At 35.2% G+C, this 21,228-nt stretch overlaps 1 protein-coding gene across 1 annotated transcript in view; it reads right to left on the bottom strand.

The window, feature by feature from the left end:
• The window catches only part of arhgap46b (Rho GTPase activating protein 46b), a 112,133-nt gene that overhangs the window by 49,698 nt on the left and 41,207 nt on the right, over window positions 1–21,228 (bottom strand). The window contains exon 2 of the mRNA XM_073823043.1: window positions 10,846–11,271. Within this exon, the coding sequence (XP_073679144.1) occupies window positions 10,846–11,271 (426 nt within the window). The remainder of the gene's footprint in view (window positions 1–10,845; window positions 11,272–21,228) is intronic.

Here is a 21,228-nt window from a genome sequence, read left to right as displayed (position 1 = left end):
ATTTTTGGCTATTGCTACAAATATACCCCAGCGACTTAAGACTGGTTTTGTGGTCCAGGGTCACAATATATCATTAATTAATCACAGTATGTTAACACAATTTTTTTTTTTTTTTATTGCAGTTAAAAATTTATAACAAATAATATTTCATTATTTATTAAATAATTTTTTTTTTTTAAATATGATATAATATATAAAGATGTTTTAAATAATAATAATAATAATTTATTTAATTATTTAGTTTAGGCAAGTAAATAATATTTTATAATTTATGTATGATAAGAGTCAAAAATGTTTAATACACATTTATTTTAATGTTAACAATAAAATAATTTTACATGGTAATTATAATGAATAAATCTTAAGTAAAAGTAAATGTAATGTAAAAAACATTCATTTAATTAAATATTTAATTATTTGACTACATTAAATATTATACTATATCATATGAACAAATGTAGGATGTTTCACAATTTTAGAGTTTTAACTGTACCATCAGTTTTAAAACTAGATTTATACATTTTTCAAAATAATAAAAAAAAGTGTACATACACTGCCATTCAAATGTTTGGGATCGGTAAGACTGTAAATGTTTTTAATGAAGTTTTTTTCTGCTCATCAAGGCTGTGTTTATTTGATCAAAAATACAGAAAAAAAAGAATATTGTAAAATATTATTGCAATTTAGAATAGTGGTTTTCTATTTTAATATATTTTAAAATGTAATTTATTCCTGTTATGCAAAGCTGAATTTTCAGCATCATTACTCCAGGCTTCAGTGTCACATGATCTTTTATAAATCATTTGGGGTCAGTCATTTCTTTCTTTCTTTCTTTCTTTCTTTCTTTCTTTCTTTCTTTCTTTCTTTCTTTCTTTCTTTCTTTCTTTCTTTCAAAGAAATGAATACTTTTATTCAGCAAGGATGTGTTAAAATGATAAAAAGTGATGGTAAGGACTTATATTGTTATAAATGCTGTTCTTTTTCACTTTTTATTCATCAAAGAATCCTGAAAAAAAGTATCACAGTTTCCAAAAAATAAAGCAGCACAACTGTTTTCAACATTATTAATAAATCAGCATATTAAAATGATTTCTGAAGGATCATGAGACACTGAAGACTGGAGTAATGAGTTCTGAGAAGGTTCATGTTTCTTAATGGTTGCTAGTGTTTTCCAGGTGGCTCTAAGTGCCTCTAGTGAGGCTGTGTTTGCAAGCTAGCAATCAGTTTCAGGCACGTGTAGGCACATGTGATAGTGTACAGTTTACCTGCTCCTTTTCTCTAAAGACCATGTGCCACTGAGTTATCTACATGTCATATACAACGTCGCCCCCACAGAGGAAAAGATAACAAGATCTAAAAGGACACGTCCAATTAAAGCACCCGTACACAGGATGATGGATCCAGAGAGAGAAATAAAAACAATAACAAAAAAACAACACGAGGTGGTCTGTCATGAGATGATCTCCACAGATTAAACCAGATGTCATGCTGTTCTTCAAACATCACGTACCACAGACTGAAAACACATCCAATGAAAACAGACAGACAGACACAAACCCCTTTGCTACTCATGAAAACTTCACCATCATGTCGTTTAAAAACCAATATGCTGTTGTTTTGCTGTTAAGTAGAACATTCTGAAAAACTTTTGGCCAGCTCTTGACGTAAAACTGGTTCATGCAACCAATAAAAGTACAATAAAAGTGGTCCGTATGACTTGTGCATTACATTTTGATATATACACTATCAGTCAAAAGTTTTTGAACAGTGCGATTTTTAATTTTTTAAAGAAGTCTCTTCTGCTCGCCAAACCTGCATTTATTTGATCCAAAGTACAGCAAAAACTGTAAAATTGTGAAATATTTTTACTATTTAAAATAACTGCTTTGTATTTGAATATATTTTAAAATGTAATTTATTTCTGTAAACAAAGCTATATTTTATCAGCATCATTACTCCAGTCTTCACTGTCACATGCTCCGTTAGAAATCATTCTAATACGCCGATTTCTTGTTCAAGAAACATTTTTGTTATTATTAATATTATCAATATTTAAAACAGTTCATTTTTTTCAGGATTCTTTGATGAATTGAAAGATCCAACGATCAGCATTTATCTGAAATAAAAAAAGGTGCTTTAAATTGAACAAAAGTGATGATAAAGACATTTTACTTGTTACAAAAGATTTCTATTTCACATAAATGCTGTTCTTCTGAACTTTATATTCATCAAATAAACCTGAAAAAATTCTACTCAGCTGTTTTCAACATAATAATAGTAATAAATGCTTTTTGAGCAGCAAATCAGTATATTAGTATGATTTCTGAAAGATCATGTGAAGCTGAAAACTGGAGTAATGATGCTAAAAATTCAGCTTTGAAATCACAGGAATAAATTACATTTTAAAACATATTCAAATAGACAACAGTTATTTTAAATAGCAAAAATATTTCAAAATTTTACTGTTTTTGCTGTGGATCAAATTAATGCAGGCTTGCTAAAAATCAAATGTTAAAAATCTTACCGTTCAAAAACTTTTGACTGGTAGTGTAGCAATATATAGTTTTTTTTTTTTTTTTTTTTTTGTAATTTGGTTCTGTGGTTTTGAAATATTTGTATTTAGCTTTAATTTGAGTTAATTTCAGTTTTTTTTTTTTTTTTTATCATTCTCTCATTCTTTGTAAGTTGTTATTGTATTGAAAACCTCAAAAATTGGCATTTTGTGTTCCATAGGAAAAAAAACAAACAGCTTACAGGTTTAAAGCAACATGATGATGAGTAAATGATTTTCATAATTGTTTATTTTTGGCTGAATTCCTTTAAGCAAAGATCTACTGTTCTGGTTCTGTTCTCTTAATCCACTGAGCTCCTCTCGTCTCAGTGTCCTCGGCAGTGTGTCTTTCTCTGCTGGGATGTCTCTGGTAAATGGGGCTTTAAACTGGTCCTTTGTTCTTAGCTCTAATCTGAAGGGATTTCTGCCTTCTAGAGGAGCACATAATGCAAGAATATATGAGGCAGATTACCGCTGCCCACCTCAATCCTCTTTACCAGAGAAATCTCACAGCAAGAAAAGAAAAAGTGAAAGAGCGAGAGGGAAGGAACGAAGGAGGCAGTGCAAAAGACGGATTGAAGACACCCATAATTCCCTCTGTCTCTGGCTTTGGAAAATAGTTGAGTCACAGGACATCATTTTCAGACTAATCTCTTAATACTCAACACATTACACACAAATCATGAGAATTAATGCAAAATCAACCAATTGCTGGATTACTGGCAGCAGCTTGTGTTTTTGTCTTATTTATATTTTCTGGGAAAAAATAAACTGAAAATCAAAATCTGTAATTCTAAGTCCAAACAAATTGATCACAACATTGTAAAAGCAGCAGAGCGTCAGGACAAATGATTTCAGTAATTAACACACAATTATGTATTTTCACAAACATGTATTTCCATCCAAAGTTGTGGATTTAACTTACGCGCAATATTGGAATACTGCATAAAACATTTGCAAATAAGCACTGTTTCTATCCAACGAGTCAAAAAACACCCAAAATTGTCACTTCCTGATAAACTGGCACTAAATATCACTAAGAAAAGTAGGAGAAGCCACTGAGTATAATCATTTTCATATACAATAAACAACTTGCGCCGGTGAAGTATACAGAAATACTTTGATGACAGACTTTGTTCGGGCATTTAAGAATGACTATAACATAATAGATGTTGTGCAACGATATCAATCCGCTAGTTGGACAAGTTATCCTGTTCCATAGTGCAAAATGTGTTTCCATCTCCCATTATTCACATTAACCCTTTTTCGCACAGGTCAAAAACCACCTCAAGCGAGCGTGAAAACTTGCGAATTAAGGGATTTTTTTTTCCAAAATACAGTTGAGGTCAAAAGTTTGCATCCCCCTTGCAGAATCTGCAAAATGTTAATTATTTTACCAAAATAAGAGGTATCATACAAAATACATGTTGTTGTTAATTAAGTTCTGACCTGAATAATGTATTTCACATAAAAAAAAAAACAGGCATTAAGAGCCAGGGGGTGAAAACTTTTTGAATTTGAAGATCAGGGTAAATGTAACTTATTTTGTCTTCTGGAAACGTAAGCATCTTCTGTAGCCTCTGAAGGGCAATACTAAATGAAAAAATATGGCATTTAGGCAAAATATGAAAAATGTACACATCTTCATTCTGTTCAAAAGTTTTCACCCCCCGGCTCTTAATGCATATTTTGTTACTTCTGGAGCATCAGTGAGCGTTTGATCCTTCTGTAATAGTTGCGTATGAGTCCCTCAGTTGTCCTCAGTGTGAAAAGATGGATCTCAAAATCATACAGTCATTGTTGGAAAGGGTTCAAATACACAAAAATGCTGGAAAACCAAAGAATTTGTAGGATCTGAATGATTTTTCTGAAGAACAGTGAACAGTTTCAACTGTTCAGGACAAACAATGGACTCATGAACAACTATCACTAAACAAAAAAACAAAAAAACACAGCTGTGGATCATTCAGTTAACACATAATATTAATAGTCAAGTGTATGTAAACTTTTGAACAGGGTAATTTTTATAAATGCAACTATTATTTCTCTTGTGGACTATATGTAAACATCTTTTTTACGTGAAATATCTTATTCAGGTCAGTACTAAATAAACAATGACATACATTTTGTATGATCCCAATTATTTTAGTAAAATAATTAACATTTTGCAGATTCTGAAAGGGGGATGTAAACTTTTGACCTCAACTGTATGGCGTTTCCATCACTCGTTTCTGATGCGATACCTCAAAATGCGCATAAAAATAATATGTAATTACCAATAATGATTATTGCTCAATTTTCATTGCAAAACAGCACAAAAAATATGCAATTTTTTAAAAAAGTCACAGCAAATTCAGTCATTTTTGAAAAATCTGAAAAAAGTCTTATATGTGTCTCATAAAATAATGAATTTGTAAATTAGGATAGGCAGCTTTTCATCAGCAAGCTAATTAACCAAATCAAGTCTTGCTGGTTAAGCTAGTTAAAGAAACAGTTTGCCCAAAAATGAAAACTGGCTGAAACTTGCTAAAAAAGCAATGGTTTGAATTGGAAATGCAGCTTTTGCTTATGTGTGAATTATTGTGATGTTCTTATCAGCTATTTGGACTCTCATTCTGACGGCACCCATTCACTGCAGATGATCCACTGCTGAGCAAGTGATGTAATGCTACATTTCACCAAATCTAATCTTTATCTCAAATGAGTAAATTCTCAGCAGATTTTCAAAACATCAAACCATCACAGCCAGTGACCAACATTTGCTATCAAACATAAAAGTAACAACCTCATAAAAACGCCACAGCATTAGAGTAAAACAACCCGTTAAAGCAAGAATAACAAGTCTTGTTACTCATATTACAAATGATAGAATAGCTCTACTCACCCACATAAGCGATTAGACAAAAGTCACAAAATCTGGAACGCTAATACAGACTTGTAGTGTGTACGGATCCAAAACAAGTGCTCTTTGTCCATCTCTAGCAAAAAAAAAAATGAACACACACATTGACTTTAAGCCAGAAAGATGGCCCATATGTTAAAGGCGATGGGGAAGAGCCCCCCACGATGCCAACACCCGATTAACACAAGGATAAACACACACACACACACACACACACACACACACACACACACACACACACACACACACACACACACACACACACACTCACACACACACACACACACACACACACACACACACACACACACACACACACACACACACACACACACACACACACACACACACACACACACTCACACACACACTCACACACACACACACACACACACACACACACACACACACACACACACACACACACACACACACACACACACACACACACACACACACACACACACACACACACACACACACTCATGTTGGGTTTACATGTTTTATGGGGACAATCCATAGGCGTAATGGTTTTTATACTGTACAAACCGTACTTTCTATCGCCCTACACCTACCCTACACCTAAACCTAGCCCTCACAGGAGATTGTGCATACTTTTACTTCGTCAAAAAAACTCATTGTGCATGATTTATAAGCCTGTTTCCTCATGGGGACCTGAGAAATGTCCCCACAAGGTCAAAATCTACTGGTATTCCTATCCTTGTGGGGACATTTGGTCCCCATAACGTGATGAATACCAGGTACACACACACACACACACACACACACACGTGAGAGCTTATACAGTCAGATGGTTGGAGAACAGCAGCGCTTCCTAAAAAGCAAATATCCTATAATTCTAACCTAATTCCGAAGTCTATGTTAATAAAAAAAAGCAAAAAGTAGTCAGCTGCCTACCTACTCATCATGTGTGTTTCAAATTAAGTGTTTCTTCGAAACATTTCAACATTCAGAATATGCTTAACAATGCCCAAAAGGTGTTATTCTAAGTAGGTAGCTCACTAGGTTTTAAAACGCAGTCCCAGAACCCCTCAAGAGTAGACATCTTACCCTCTCTGACATCCACAGGACATGCAACACGTGTACAAGTATAGAGAACCAGGTTTCCTCCATGACCTCAGGGACGTGCGCTATGACTCTACCCAAAAACAGCTCAGCGATACTGGGCTACACTCCTTCTGACGGCAGCTTGCGCTGGCCGTCCTCTAACTGCATCACACACACACGCTCCAAAAATATGTACAGGCTGGAACACTTGCCCTACTTTTAATTGAGTGTGAGCTGCTAATTTTCTTTCCTGAGAAGTATCGTGTGTAAAGACACTTACAAAATACAACTCCCACGACAAATAGCTACACTGTTGTTTTACATTTTAAATGTAAACTTTTAGTAATTATGTTGTGTTTTTTTGTTATTTAATTCTATAGATTTTTTTAAATATTATATATGTGACACTGGACCACAAAACCAGTCTTAAGTAGCATAGGTATATTTGTAGCAATAGCCAACAATACATTGTATGGGTCAAAACTATAGATTTTTTTTTTATGTCAAAAATCATTAGGGTATTAAGTAAAAATCACGTTTCATAAAGATGTTTTGTACATTTCCTAACATAAATATATAAAAAATTAATTTCTGATTAGTAATATGCATTGCTAAGAACTTCATTTGGACAAGTTTAAAGGCGATTTTCTCAATATTTAGATTTTTTGCACCCTCAGATTCCATATTTTTAAATAGTTGCATCTCAGCCTGATAATGTATAAATCTCAATTTCAAAAAAATGTATCTTTTTTGTGGTCCAGGGTCACATATATTTACATTTAACATTTATTTGTATGTAAATTAACAGAATTTTTAAAATTAGTTTTAATAAAAAAAGAAAAAGAAATGAGCTTGAGAAATGAGTTATTTTAGTATTATTAACCATTACAGTATTTATTAATTTCTTAAATGTTTAATTTTTAAATTTGACTTTTTTGTGCATTCATAATTTTTATTCGTTTTTGTTTTCTTAAAATATTTCTACTCAGCTTTATTTTAGTTTAGTTTCAGTTTAGTTAGTGGTCAAAGCAACATATTACATTTTCATATATATATGATATTTGATTTTTTTCCGTGAACAATAAAAACAGTGTATGAGAATAGTGTAGTTAACCTAAAAAAAGGAACAACTGTGCACCCTAAAAATCAGCTGCTGAAAACCCAACAGGTCTGAAGTTTAAGTGGGATGTGTTTGTGAGGGTGTCCCACCCAAGAAGCTACAATTAGCAAACAGGTATTAACACAGCATTTTAAGTACCGCAGAGAAAGCGCATTCCAGGGTGTGTTAACGGGTGTGTGTTAACAAGAAAAAGTGTGTGGCCATTTAAGGCTAATTTTGTTAGAGGAGTCTGCTAGGCACCTTTCTCTCTCTCTCTCTCTCTCTTTCTCAGAGTGTTCTCAGTAGCTGGCGCTCGACCAGCTGAACAGCGTATCTGTGCCAAAACAGCTTCAAGAGTCCGAAATGAAGAAAATATTAAGGGAACAGACTCTGCAAGTTATTTTTACTCACAAAGAGACTACAAGGCTGACCCAGAAAGCCAAAGTGTGACATCATGTGTGTGTTAGATCAGGTAGAGCCTTATCCAGTGAGTCACACAGAGAGGATTTTGCTGTCAATGACAGATATACTCGGTGCTCATCAGAAAAACTTACAGATAACAAAATGACTGAAATGCTGATCCTCTACACAAATAAGTGAACACAAATGCTTGTAGCTTTCCAAATACAATTCCACACACTATTGGGTTCAAAAAAGTATTACAACAATTCATAATGCAATCCATGTATGCTGCACAAGAGGCACTACAGCAGATATTATCATAAACCTCTTCTTCTTCTTCTTCTTCTTCAGTTATTTTCTTTCCGTTTAACTCCTGTCCTGACAGGGCATTATTTAACAAAGAGAGAGGGTGAAGCGTGTAAAAATACTTATTTCACATTTTCTATGCTTCTTTGCTATGTTTAATAGGGGTTCAAGCACTTAGCTAACTATTGTAATCCTTAGAATAGTCATGGATCAGACCAAACCGTAAGTCATAGAGACTTGAAACTTTAAGGGACGCTAGTCACCAAGGCTTGCCCCAATTGCCCTGATGAGAGCGCTACAGCAATCAAAAGTATGAAATCGCTCATAACTCCTAAACTCAAGTGTCTTATGTCATTGAAATACTTGGCTTACACTGGACAAAAGCCTCAGATTTGATTATGAGCCTGAAAAATTTTCAGATATTTTGGATTTTTTGCAAAACCTACTATTTGCGAACTAGTCCTAGGTTTTTCACCCGATCGGAACCAAACCCGTGCAGAAAGACTCTCTGGAATGATAATGATAATGAGATATCTTCTCCAAACTCAGGACACTTAAGTAAGAGCTCAACCTGAGGTCACAGGACAAAAAGCTTGGACACTCGATGGGCTATAAGAGAAAAAAAATCAAAATGGCTATACCTATGCAACCATTTGTTCTATCAACGTGAAATCGCTGTGCATGGTCTTGGTCCAAAGTATAAGGACATTTGCGTATCTCAAAAAAACATGGTCGCCATTGGTCGAAGAAGTTTGAAGAAGCACCTCTTAGACATTGTTAACAGAGGCCGATCATAACAAAACTTGGTGGGTCTGTTTGACTCACAGCTTCAAAGGTCTGTGAGAAATTTTAATGAAATCAGCCACTGGGGGGTGAAATTGTGTTTTTCAAGGGCGTAACAATTGTGCATTGCGGTTTTTCGATATTAGTATGATATGACGGAACTCCTCATTCCAGACAACTTTGCCTCTAGAACCACTGCTGTCAATCAAATCGCTTGTTAAATGATTGAGATGATGTAAAAAAAAATACTTTTGCGAACTAGTGGAAAAAAAAACCCAACTGCAGTACATTTCTCTGGACTCTCTAGGACAATAATTATCGAGAAAATGTTGAAATTTGCCCTTTGGGAAGCTATAGCAGGGTCGTTCAGAAAAGGGGCCTGTCCAAATTTACCCAAAATCCTATAAAGCCTGAAGGAAAACTTAAAACTTCACAAAACCTGGTAAGCACATGCCACAGGTGATTCTAAACAAGTATGCCAAGTTTTAAGGAGATCGGACCATAGTTGGCGCTATAAGTCATAAACGTTACAAAACATAATATTTCTATGGTAAATGACCTGTATTTGCAAAAAAAGCTTGCTACATAATGTAATGTTTCATGTGCTTAAATGCCTTAAAACGTTTGAACCCCGGTAATCGCTGCTTCGTTTTTCATTTTCGCATTCGTTTTATCTGCATGCTTTTTTTTTTTTAAACATTGGTGTTCTTCAATTATCAAATGCTCCCTTGCTAACATACAGACACAAATACTTGGCTTCAACTGCTTCCTGCCATATATAGGCACATCAGCTGTAACTGTGTGTATCAGAGAGAGAGAGAGAGAGAGAGAGAGCGAGAGTGAGAGAGAGAGAGAATGGGGAAAAGGCAGAACTACAGATGTGCAAAGGAACTAGGGTGACAACGGGGCGTAAAATTTCCAAAACTTCCCAGAAATTTTGGAATCTTTTCTGGAATTTTACGGAAACTTTTGGAAAATTTCTGGAAACATTTGGAAAGTTCACACACACATTTTCCACCCCTTTGCAACCTAAAAGGAACTTAAGATTCAAAATAGACTAGTTGGTGGGACTCCTGAACGAGTAGCTGGTCTTGAGGAAGCCATGAATAATTAAACTAACCTCAATCAGATGTGTTGTTTTCAGAATGAAAAAAAAATGAAAAATGAAACTTGTCGCCAAGCCATCCAGGTGTACATGACTTAATTCTTTTAGACGTATACAATCAGAGTTATATTAAAAAATGACCTGGAAAGTGCATACATCCATCATAAAAAGTACTCCACACAGCTCCAGGAAGTTAATAAAGACCTTCTAAAGTGAATCAATGCACTTGTCTAAGAAAAATATTCATATTTAAACCGTAAACTCTAGTTTCCACTAACTACTAGTATTGCGATTTATGGTTTATAAAGTTTTAAATATGGATATTTTACTTACACAGATGCATCGATTAACTTCAGAAGGTTTTTATTAACCCTCCGGAACTGCGTGGAGCACTTTTTAAGATGAATGGATGCACTTTATTTTGGTTCAAGCTATTCACTGCCATTATAAAGCTAGGAAAAGCCAGGACATTTTAATATAACTCTGACTGTATTCATATCAAAGAATAAAGTCATATACATCTAGGATGACTTGAGGGTGAGTAAACCATGTAGTCATTTTCATTTTGGCTAAACTACCCATTTAAGTGCCAACATAAGACGTTTTTCAAGTGCTCCGGACATTCTCACCTATTTCCCTGGTTCCTTTTCTCCAGACTGTCTCCTTTACCCTTGGAAGATGGTGTCTCCCTCCCACTCTCCCGCTCCAGTGAAGAAGACCCCAGTCCAGGTTGGGGTGTCCGCTTGCCATCTGCCGGGCCTCTTTGAATCCTCCCTGGACCCCTCAGCTCGACCTCAGAGTTCCTTTTCATGGCTTGTAGCTGCGCTAGAGGCACTATGTCACAGTCTTGAGGCCTATGCCAGACTGTCTGCTGGCTTGTACAGTTATAGTAGTAGAACCGATTGTTATTGCTGTCGAAAAGCTCCCACCACTGGTTGCCGTCCGACTGACGGACAGGGGCGCCGGACGGCGGTTCCCACCCACACTCGCCGGTCAGCAGGTTGACGTACATGCGCTCCCTCGAGCGCGGCTCCACGATCTCCACCCAGTCAGACCTAGAGAGATGACACATAGATAAAGCAGTCAGGATATGGGTGTAATATAGTGCATTCGGTAAAAGTAAATCAAGCAAGTGGTTTTGTTTACAGCTTATTTACAATGAAAATGCAGTGTCATAGAAAATGCCCGCTTGGAAAATAAACAGGATTTTAACAAACCCAAATGTAAAATGAGAGCGGAGGTTCAGCTCAGTTCACAAGAAAAAGTAATAGCATCTTAAAGATGTTCAGAAGATAGGCCTGCCTGCAACATCTAATCCATGTGTTTTAATTCAACAGATTTACCCTTTTACAGATGTAGGCCTCTGATTGAAAGACTGTGGAGGAAGGACCCTATTATGTACTGCTGGTTTTGTAATTTTTATTTGGAGTTCATTGTTTTATTTTGATGGCTGCGCTCCACTTCACTTTTTTATGCCCTTTCCTTGTTAACTTCTCTCTGTCTCATTGACTCATTGGCTTACGTTGCATAAAGGTCCACTACCTCCAATGTGACTGGTAGAAGACTGTTAAAATGTTACTCTAACTAGTATAGTTCTTCCCAAAAAGTGACAATTCTGTCATTAATTACTCACCCTCATGTCTTTCAAACCCGTAAGGCCTTCATTCATCTTCAGAACACAAATTAAAGAGCAGGTCATATGGGTTTTTGAAAAATGTCTCTTTTGCAGTTTGCAACGAAACTATCCTTTAATGTAGACAGTCTGCATGTAATGTAGACATTTCCAATGCATTTCCATTGGTATGTAGAAAGCGCAGCGGAGCGAGCGTTTTCAATTCATTCATATGGAAGTTAAAGGAACACTCCACTTTTTTTGGAAATAGGCTCATTCTCCAACTCCCCCCCGAGTTAATAAGTTGAGTTTTACCGTTTTGAAATCCATTTAGCCGTTCTCCTGTTCTGGCGATATCACTTTTAGCATAGCTTAGCATAGATCATTGAATCCTATTAGACCAATAGCATCACGTTCAAAAATGACCAACGAGTTTCCATATTTGTCCTATTTAAAACTTGACTCTTCTAGTGTACTAAGACTGGTGGAAATGCAAAGCTTCAATTTTCTAGGCTGATAAGATTAGGAACTACACTCCCATTCCGACGTAATAGTCAAGGAAGTTTGCTGCTGTAATATGGCCGAAGCAGGAGCAGTAATACCACACAGCACATGTGCAAATGCTAAACTAGCTGGGAACTCATTTCTGATAATACTCCGCCTGCTTCGGTCATATTACCATTCTATACACCTGTTGGTATGCTTCACGAACATATTGTACTATCCCTTTAAATCAGAGCAGAAATAAGAGCATGATTCTCTGTGACTCCTATAACAGCTGAGCAGAGCTACAGCTGGCCTGCATACGTCCATACAGCCTCCACATAAGGAACAGGAGTGCGCAGGTGTGAGCCAAAAACCTTTCAACTAACAGTGACTTACCATGCTTCAAACTCAACACACACTCATGCATATGATGAACCTACTGCATCAATCACTCATCTTGCGGGATTTGTCATCAACCCTGGAGATGTTCAGACATACATACATGCAAGTTTTCCCACAGTCTGTTTTTGGAAGATGCAATGAAACCACTTCCCTGAATGTGAGGTTGGACAGGCTTTCAGAGCCAGAACTGTTTAGGGGCGACCGGGCACACGGCCCAGAGACAAGAGCATGGACTCGTGGGTAAGATAGGAAATGCGTCTCTTTGGCTGTTCAGCACTGCTCTAATCTTCCTTCACCGAGAGTTACAACAAAGGATCTGAGGCTTGAGATTAACAAACCTATCTTTCTCTGCTACAGACAGAACGCACAGGAAACAGATATTATCCAGCACTGAGATTGCTTTAGAGCACCGAGATGTTGAAGTGTTACAGGAATTACATGGCTCAGCTCAGAGAAACATTTACAAAGCACCTGTTCAGTTCAAGCCAAAAGGGAAAACCTGAAGCGCACCTGTTGCATTCTTTCATGCAGTCTATTTCGTCTGATTTTCACACAATAGAAAGGACATAACAGAGGTTCTCTTTTTCATTCTCTTCAAGAATGATGTCATTACTGACACAGTCATGCTTTTGAAACCCCAATGCATTCTGGGGTTGATGACACTGAGGCCACTATAACAAAAATACACATAAATATGGCACACAATACCACAGCTACACTATAAATGTGGTATTTTCACCAGATCTGACTCTTGGGAACGACTTTATTTCCAGAAACGAAAATACTGTCATCATTTAGTCTCCTTTATGTCGTTCCAAACATGTATGGGTTTCTTTCTAATGTGGAACATTAAATCATTTTTTGAAGAATGTTGCTTACCAGACAGTTTTGGTGAGGCAAAAAAACCCCCAAAAACAACTGAGACATTTCTCAAAATATCTTTCACAGAGGAAAGACAGTCAAACAGGTTTCGATTAGGTGGTTCGAAAATTAAAGATTTAGTTCAATTATCTATTTAGGTTTATTATAGGCAAAATCATTTCTTTGACCTAAATAAAACCAGTTAAGTTAGATGTTACCAAAAAAAGTTTACGGTTAACTGGAAAACATTTTTACAAACTATTTTTGATTTCCCCCTATACCAGGGGCGGAGTGGCAATCGGGACGACCGGGACTTTTCCCGGCGGCCGGCCGAAGGATTTACACAGCGGATCACAAATTGAGCGGGCGCGAGGCGAACTAATATTGTATATAATTTTCGCACTTTCAATATGCAGGGTATAGAAATCGCTTTTAAATGAGTGCTCGCGCTGTTTACTTTTACTTTCGATTTTGCGATAACGCACACTCTCTGTAAAGGGAGCAGCACATCTTATAACAGATATTTGTCAGTGAGTACAAGATTGCAGCAAATCCAGTCTATTTTTGTCATCTCTCTTTACTTTCGACCCGTGATCATTCAAATCTAAAGGTCATTGTACATGTCCGATTTTCGTATGCATTTTTTTTTCTTTTTTTTTTCCTCATATTCGCCATCCTTATCAAAATGCTTGTTTTGGATGCGAAAATGCAGAAAATCAAACACGGTCTCGGACGAAAATTTCGTACTCATGTGTGCAATGACATTAACTCCAGCAGCTGGTGTTGGATGCAGGGTTGCCAAGTCCGCGTTTTTCCCCACAGAATTGGTCTACTTTTAAACTGTTGCCATGGGTTGATTTCCCTCAGTTATTTAAAGGTTTTAAATATTGCAGAAATTAAATTTCAATAAAAAAAATTTGTTTTGTTGTACACTGTTAAGTAAGATCTTTAGGTTTTTTGCAAAATAAATATGTTGAGAATGCATAATACTCTCCCATGTCTCTTTTTGATAAGGATACTTATTATATTATAAAAAATATTAACTTTATTCACATACTAAAGGGACAGGACAGGCTACTCCTCCCAAAATGTACCAAAAAAAGTAATACCGTGATATTATACAGTCACCGTTCAAAAGATGAAAAATACCGTGATATTAATTTTAGGTCATATCGCCCACCCCTAATAGAAATTCCCAATCATGTAGAAGCCAATTGAAATAACTGGAAATGCCACCATGAAACCCCACAAAAATTCACCAAGCAACAGGAAAAAATATGACCGCATATGTAAAAGTTTTCATTATTATATCAACAGTCCAGTCCTTATCCTTTACAGCATATTGTGTCATATCGACACGTCAATCCATATGAACAACAATCCAAACTGCTCCAGAATGTGTTGATGATTCAAACAGTGCCAGACACATCAAATACCAAACAGCATTAGACTGTACCTGTAGGAACCCACATGCACGCCTACGTCACACTTCACCTTGTGCTGAAGTCATGAAGTTAATGTTCTGAATCCAAATCCAAATCCACAAAGACACACAACAGACAAGACCGACTGAAAGCTAGGACAATCAATGACGTGTGTAGCTTCCTCTTCTGACTCAAGGAGGCTACATGAGAAGAAGCATGTGTGTGTGTGTGTGTGACATCTACCTCCACAGTGAGGGTCTTTCCAGGACAGTGAGTCGGCCCTACCCTATCCCAGCATGCACAGTAAGGGCCATCTGCTGTGTATGGGGGTCAGCAGTTAGCTCATTGCGGCCCTGTAAACCTGACCACAAGCCCCTGACCCCCACACTCACATGACCAGAAGGACGAGAATAGAAACCCTTTGTGCTAAAGGGCACGTGTTGGGAGAAGAGAAAAGGAGTCTGTGAGATGATGAGACAGAAAAACAGAGAGCACATAAAAGTTCTCGGTGACTAACAGTGCTTTTAAGTTATGTTGGAAAGGCCGTATTCATGAGCGGAAAGCACATGAGCGGCACCACAAAGTTTTGAGAGGGAAACTCAAACCCCAAAATGAAATTTCTGTCACTAATTGTGTGAATAAGTCTTTCCAAACCTGTAAGATCTTTGTTAATCTTCAGAACACAAATTAATATACTTACTACCACATTCAAGGCCCTGAAAGGTAGTAAGGACATTGTTAAAATAGTCCATCAGTGGTTCAACCGTAATTTTAGGAAGCTACGAGAATACTTTTTGTGGGTATGATAAATTTTATCGATGGATTGTTTCTGATTGGGTTGGTTTTTTTGATAGGCTACTGGTTTACAAGTAAATTAATCACAGAAGATGTGCAGGGTTTTGAAACTTTTTGGCCAAGAGAAATCTTACAGTTGCATGATGAAAACAGAGCCGTATTGTTTGAGAAATACACCAGTACCCATTGACTAGATAAAGACGGTATTGAGCTGGGAAAAAAACACTCACTATAAACTTTCACATGCGCTTTTGTATCTGTGCGTGCTTCAAAGAAAAATATGCTTGTCCTTTTGGAGACACTGCTGTGAAACTGCCTGGAAATATCCCAGATTTCATTTTCTTTGCTTGGCTTTTGTGAGAAGAGGTCAGGGTATCATTAATGAGCATTTAACTTGTTAGAGAAACAGTGTTAAATGCTTGCCTGCATATGGGATTCAGTGACTGTATGCGGTCAGTACTCTGGACATGTCTAGACATGCCGACAATCTGCTGTTACTGTACATGCAACTGCCCACCAGAGAAAAGTTTCCTCCTTGATTTCCTCTTGTTTGACTATTCTGAGACCACTTTTGTGAAGCAAAAAAAAAAAAAAAAAAAACCTTTGTATGCAACTAATTTTTATGTTGGACCACATACACATTATATACTATAGATAGAAAGAGATGAATATGAAAGTTGCCAGTGAATAAAACATTTAAAAAGGTAATTTTATCTCACAATTCTGACTTTTTTCTTAGAATTGTGAGATATAAACTTGAAATTGTGAGTTATAAAACCTATGAAGTCAGAACTCTCGATTCTAAAAAAATAAACTCACAATTCTGACTTTTTTCTCAGAATTGTGTGATATAAACTCACAATTGTGTGTTACAAAGTCAAAATTGTGATATAAACTCTCTATTCTGAGTTGCAAGTTTATTTCTCACAATTTTATCACAAGTTTATATCATGCAACTCTAAGAAAAAATTCTGAATTGTGATTATATCTTGCAATTCTGACTTTATAACATGCAATTGCGACAGGGAAAAAAATTAGGGAAGAAAAAGACTCTGAGAAAGAACTGAGAAAAAAAAAGTCAGAATTGTGAGATAAAAAGTCACAATAACTTTTTAACATGAAAAAAATGGCCTTCCATAGTTTATGGTTATGAAAAAAATAAAATAAAATAAGATATATGTGATGTAAAATGTGCAATGTAATAAAACATATTTTATTTTATTAAAACGTAATTTAATAAAAAAAAAAAAGATTTATTTTGGCCATCACACATTTTACCTTTTGCTTTTTTGACATATTTTCTCTTGAAACAGGAAGTTTAGTTTAATTTAATTTAATTTTCAATGAGAAATATGTAAAATGTTACGTGCCTTTTCTAATTAAATTACATTACATTTGAATTAAAAAAAAAAAATATATATAGGCATACAACACATTTTACATAGTAATTTCAAGAATTAATCTAAATATTTTATATTTTTTATAATTTGTCTGAACTTCTTGTTTCAATAGCTCATATGTCAAAAAAAAAAGAAAAATGTAAAATATATGATAACAAAATCAATTTATTTTATAAATATCTGCTCTGGATACAAGCTTTTTTTTCTTTACAAATGAGGAAATATCTTTAAGGTGATACACTACAGGTGAATAAAGAAAAAAGTTATCACCTTACTTGATTGATTATATTAATAATTGCAAATATTTTTGTATTACAAGCTTTCTAAAATGTTAGGTTTTAATATGCAAACGAGGCATTATTTAATATAGTATGCGCTATTTGCATGCATTTCTAGTACAAAAATCTAAAAACTGGATGAAGTCAGTTTCAATATTCTTGTTTAATTTTTTTGACATATTAGAGTCAAATATTTTGGCTATCTCACTTTGTCACGAGATAATTCAGAACATACTTAGAACAGGCAGACAACTATATGTTTTTTTACAGTTTTTTGGAGAATAAAATGATGTATAAAGCAACTTATATACTGTATGAACAAATCCCTCTGTAAAAACCTTCAGGATATAGACAGGAATAAAAATGTAAAGTTTGGTGTGTGTAAGTGTCACTGAAGTGGAGATTTATGGCTCAATCTAGGAGAAAAAACTCATTTTAAGAAAACAGCTTTTAAAAATATGTATTGTAATTGAAATCTATTGACTCAAATAGATAAAGTACTATAAAAGAAACACTTAAAGGTGTATTTTGGATATTTTCTTTGCACTAGTCTAAAAAAACAAAAACAAAAAAAACTTTATGAAAAACCAAAAAGCCCAAAATCTCAAACTTGACAGGTGCATGAAAAAAAAAAGAAAAAAAAAAAGAATTTACCTCGATATACACGGTTTCATATGTAAATGTTATAAATGGACACCACCAACCAACCAACTCTCAAAAAATAAAATCTAAAGCTGAAAAGCAAATATTTAAAAGCCACCCGCTACTGTGATTATTTTAGTGTGTGTGAATGTGTCCTTAAGTGACTGTTTTTCTTTTATTTCTGTGGTCTGCACATAAGCAGGCTCTCAGGGTCTGACATAAGGACACGGCCAACACATTAATTATATCTAGTATCATAAAACCTTTGAGTATACGACTGCTGGGAAACCCGCAGCACATTTGAATGTGTATTTTAAACCGCCACAGCGAGTGACAAGTCTATCTCTCTGTCCTAAAGCCATCATGTTACTGTAACTTACTCCCGTGTGGGAGGAATGGGGAACACACGTGTTCTTTAACAGACGAATCACCAGTAAACATACGAATCACCCTCCAGCTTCACAGCTGTGTCTCTTCCCAGGGCAACTTGTCATCTGTTGAAAACTTTATCAGTGCACTCAGGGAGGAACAGGCTCTGGATGATTACGGGCAGCTCTGATTAAAGAGGCAAGGGCTTTTTTTTAATCCTCCAGGACACTCCTCCAAGGAGAGCAGCGCTCTGATGGGCTCCCGTGACTGTTTGGGATCAGATGAGTTTAGCGTCTGATTTGTTTACACTGTGGTCGTGGTTTGAAGCTGCACGCTACGGCAGCAGCAGCATATGCATGTAAGTGTGTAAATACTCAAGCAAATACGATGCCCATCATGTTTTCATTCTACATCTCTATGCACACTTACATTCAAATAAGAAGCATTAATGGTTGCTGTTAATTTGGTAGCACACCCTGCTGAAAAGACATGCTGGATTACACTGGTTTCGTTTTTGAATCCAAACATGAACGAGAATTAAGATTTAAGAGCTTTAGCAGAGGGGAAGATTATCAAAGAATAATGATTTAAACTTGGCCTGTGAGTCAGACATGGTGCTCTTTTATTGTGCTAATCTATTCATTTAGAATGCACTTAAATATATTAAAATATACACTGCTGTTCAAAAGTTTGGGATCAGTAAGACTTTTAATGTTCTTTTAAAGTCTCATCAAGGTTGCGTTTACTTGATTAAAAATAGAGAAAAAACAGTAATATTATTGCAATTTAAAATAGTGGTTTTCTATTTTAATATACTTTAAAATATTATTTATTTCTGCGGTGCAAAGCTGAATTTTCAGCATCATTACTTCAGACTTCAGTATCACATGATCCTTTAGCAATCACTCTAATATGCTGATTTATTATCAATGTTGGAAACAGTTTGTGCCTTAAAAAATTTTTGGAACCTGTGATACTTTTACTTTTTTTTTAATGTTTTGTAACAATATACAGTACCGTTCAAAGTTTGGGGTTGGTTATTTATTATTTTTTTTAAATACTTTTATTCAGAACAAATGTGTTAAGTTGATAAAAAGTCATAATAAAGACTTGAATGATTTCTGAAGGATCATGTGACACTGAAGACTGGAGTAATGATGCTGAAAATTCAGCTTTGCATCACAGGAATAAATTAGATTTTAAAGTATGTTAAAATAGAAAACCACTATTTTAAATTGCAATAATATTTCACAATACTACTGTTTTTTTCTGTATTTTTAATCGAATATATGCAGCCTTGATGAGCAGAAATGAAAGAATTCTTTAAAAAAAAGTAAAGAAGTAAAAAACCCAGAAATGTAATCCAGTGCATGTTTTTAGTTTCTAAATTCAAATTATTTATTTGAAAGTAAGCCAAAAGCGTCAGGCTGATACTACTTTCCTGATCATTATAAAGAAAACTCATTAATAAGAGTTTCTTAAAGAAATTATTGAAAAAAACAACAACTTTGTAAATAGTTTGAAAATTATATAAATATCATCGTCAAATATTATAAACACCACACAGAAATGTACAGAAAAAAAAAACAGGAAATTATATAAGTATCCGATAATTTGACTTTTTTATGACAAGACAAGGTTAGTTCAAGCTGTAAAATGTCATGTGGTGCAACTTGCCAAAAATGTAATGATACTTATAAATTCATGATATTTGAAAGAAAAATGAATACAACAGTTCTTTCTGGTCCTTGATTCTGCCTGGCTGAGAGGAGTGTGATATTCTAGTGATAACAGAACAACAACCGTTTCATCATTTACATCACTCCGCTTGCGGTATTTCTCACAGTGAGTGTCACGGCGGATAACCAAATCCACTATCATTTTATAAGTAATATTGTTTTTGACAAGACAAATTTAGTTCAAGCTGTAAAATGTCATGTGGTGTAACTTGCCAAAAATGTAATGATATTTATGAATTTATAATATAAATAAAAAAGAATGCATACAACAGTTCTTTCTGGTCCTCGATTCTGACTGGCTGAGAGGAATGCAATATTCTAGTGATATCAGAACTATTCTAGTGAAACCGTTTCACCATTTGTGTCACTCCGCTTGCAGTATTTCTCTCATCACGGATGACAAAATCCACTATAATTTTATAAATAATATTGTTTTTGACAAGGCAAAGTTAGCTAGTTTTCCCCAAAACAAAAAAGTTTTATAAAATTATGTCAAAAGTATTAATTATATTAATTTAAAAAATATCAAACAATTATTATATTAAATAAATAACATAAATATATTTTGTTATTTTGTCTTAATTGTTTAGATTTCCATAATGCACTTCTTGTCGATCCACCAGTTCACATTTACAATTCTGCATGTTTGCAATGTAAAATCTTTGGCTGATTTTCACTTTGGTCAAAACAAAAACAGCAGACGGCCTTATTGGAAATGCAAATTCACTCTCTGCCAGCAGGTGGCACTTTCGGAACGGCAGAAATATTGCAGTTTTCCTGGTAACTGCAAATTTAAGACCTCTTGAAATCATAATTAAGACTTTCTTGTACCATTTAAGACTTTTTATGGCCTTAAATTTGATACAACTACAAGATTTTTTTGACATTTTAAGGACCCACGGAAACCCTGCTCACAGTGAGTGTCATGGCGGATGACGAAATCCACAAAAATTGTATAAATATTATTGTTTTTGACTAGGCAAGTTAGTTCAAGCTGTAAAATG

Source organism: Garra rufa, chromosome 18 (genome assembly GCF_049309525.1).
Source record: "Garra rufa chromosome 18, GarRuf1.0, whole genome shotgun sequence".
NCBI classification, from domain to species: Eukaryota; Metazoa; Chordata; class Actinopteri; order Cypriniformes; family Cyprinidae; genus Garra; species Garra rufa.
Note: the sequence above shows the minus strand (reverse complement) of the source record. Positions and strands in the feature narration are given on the sequence as shown.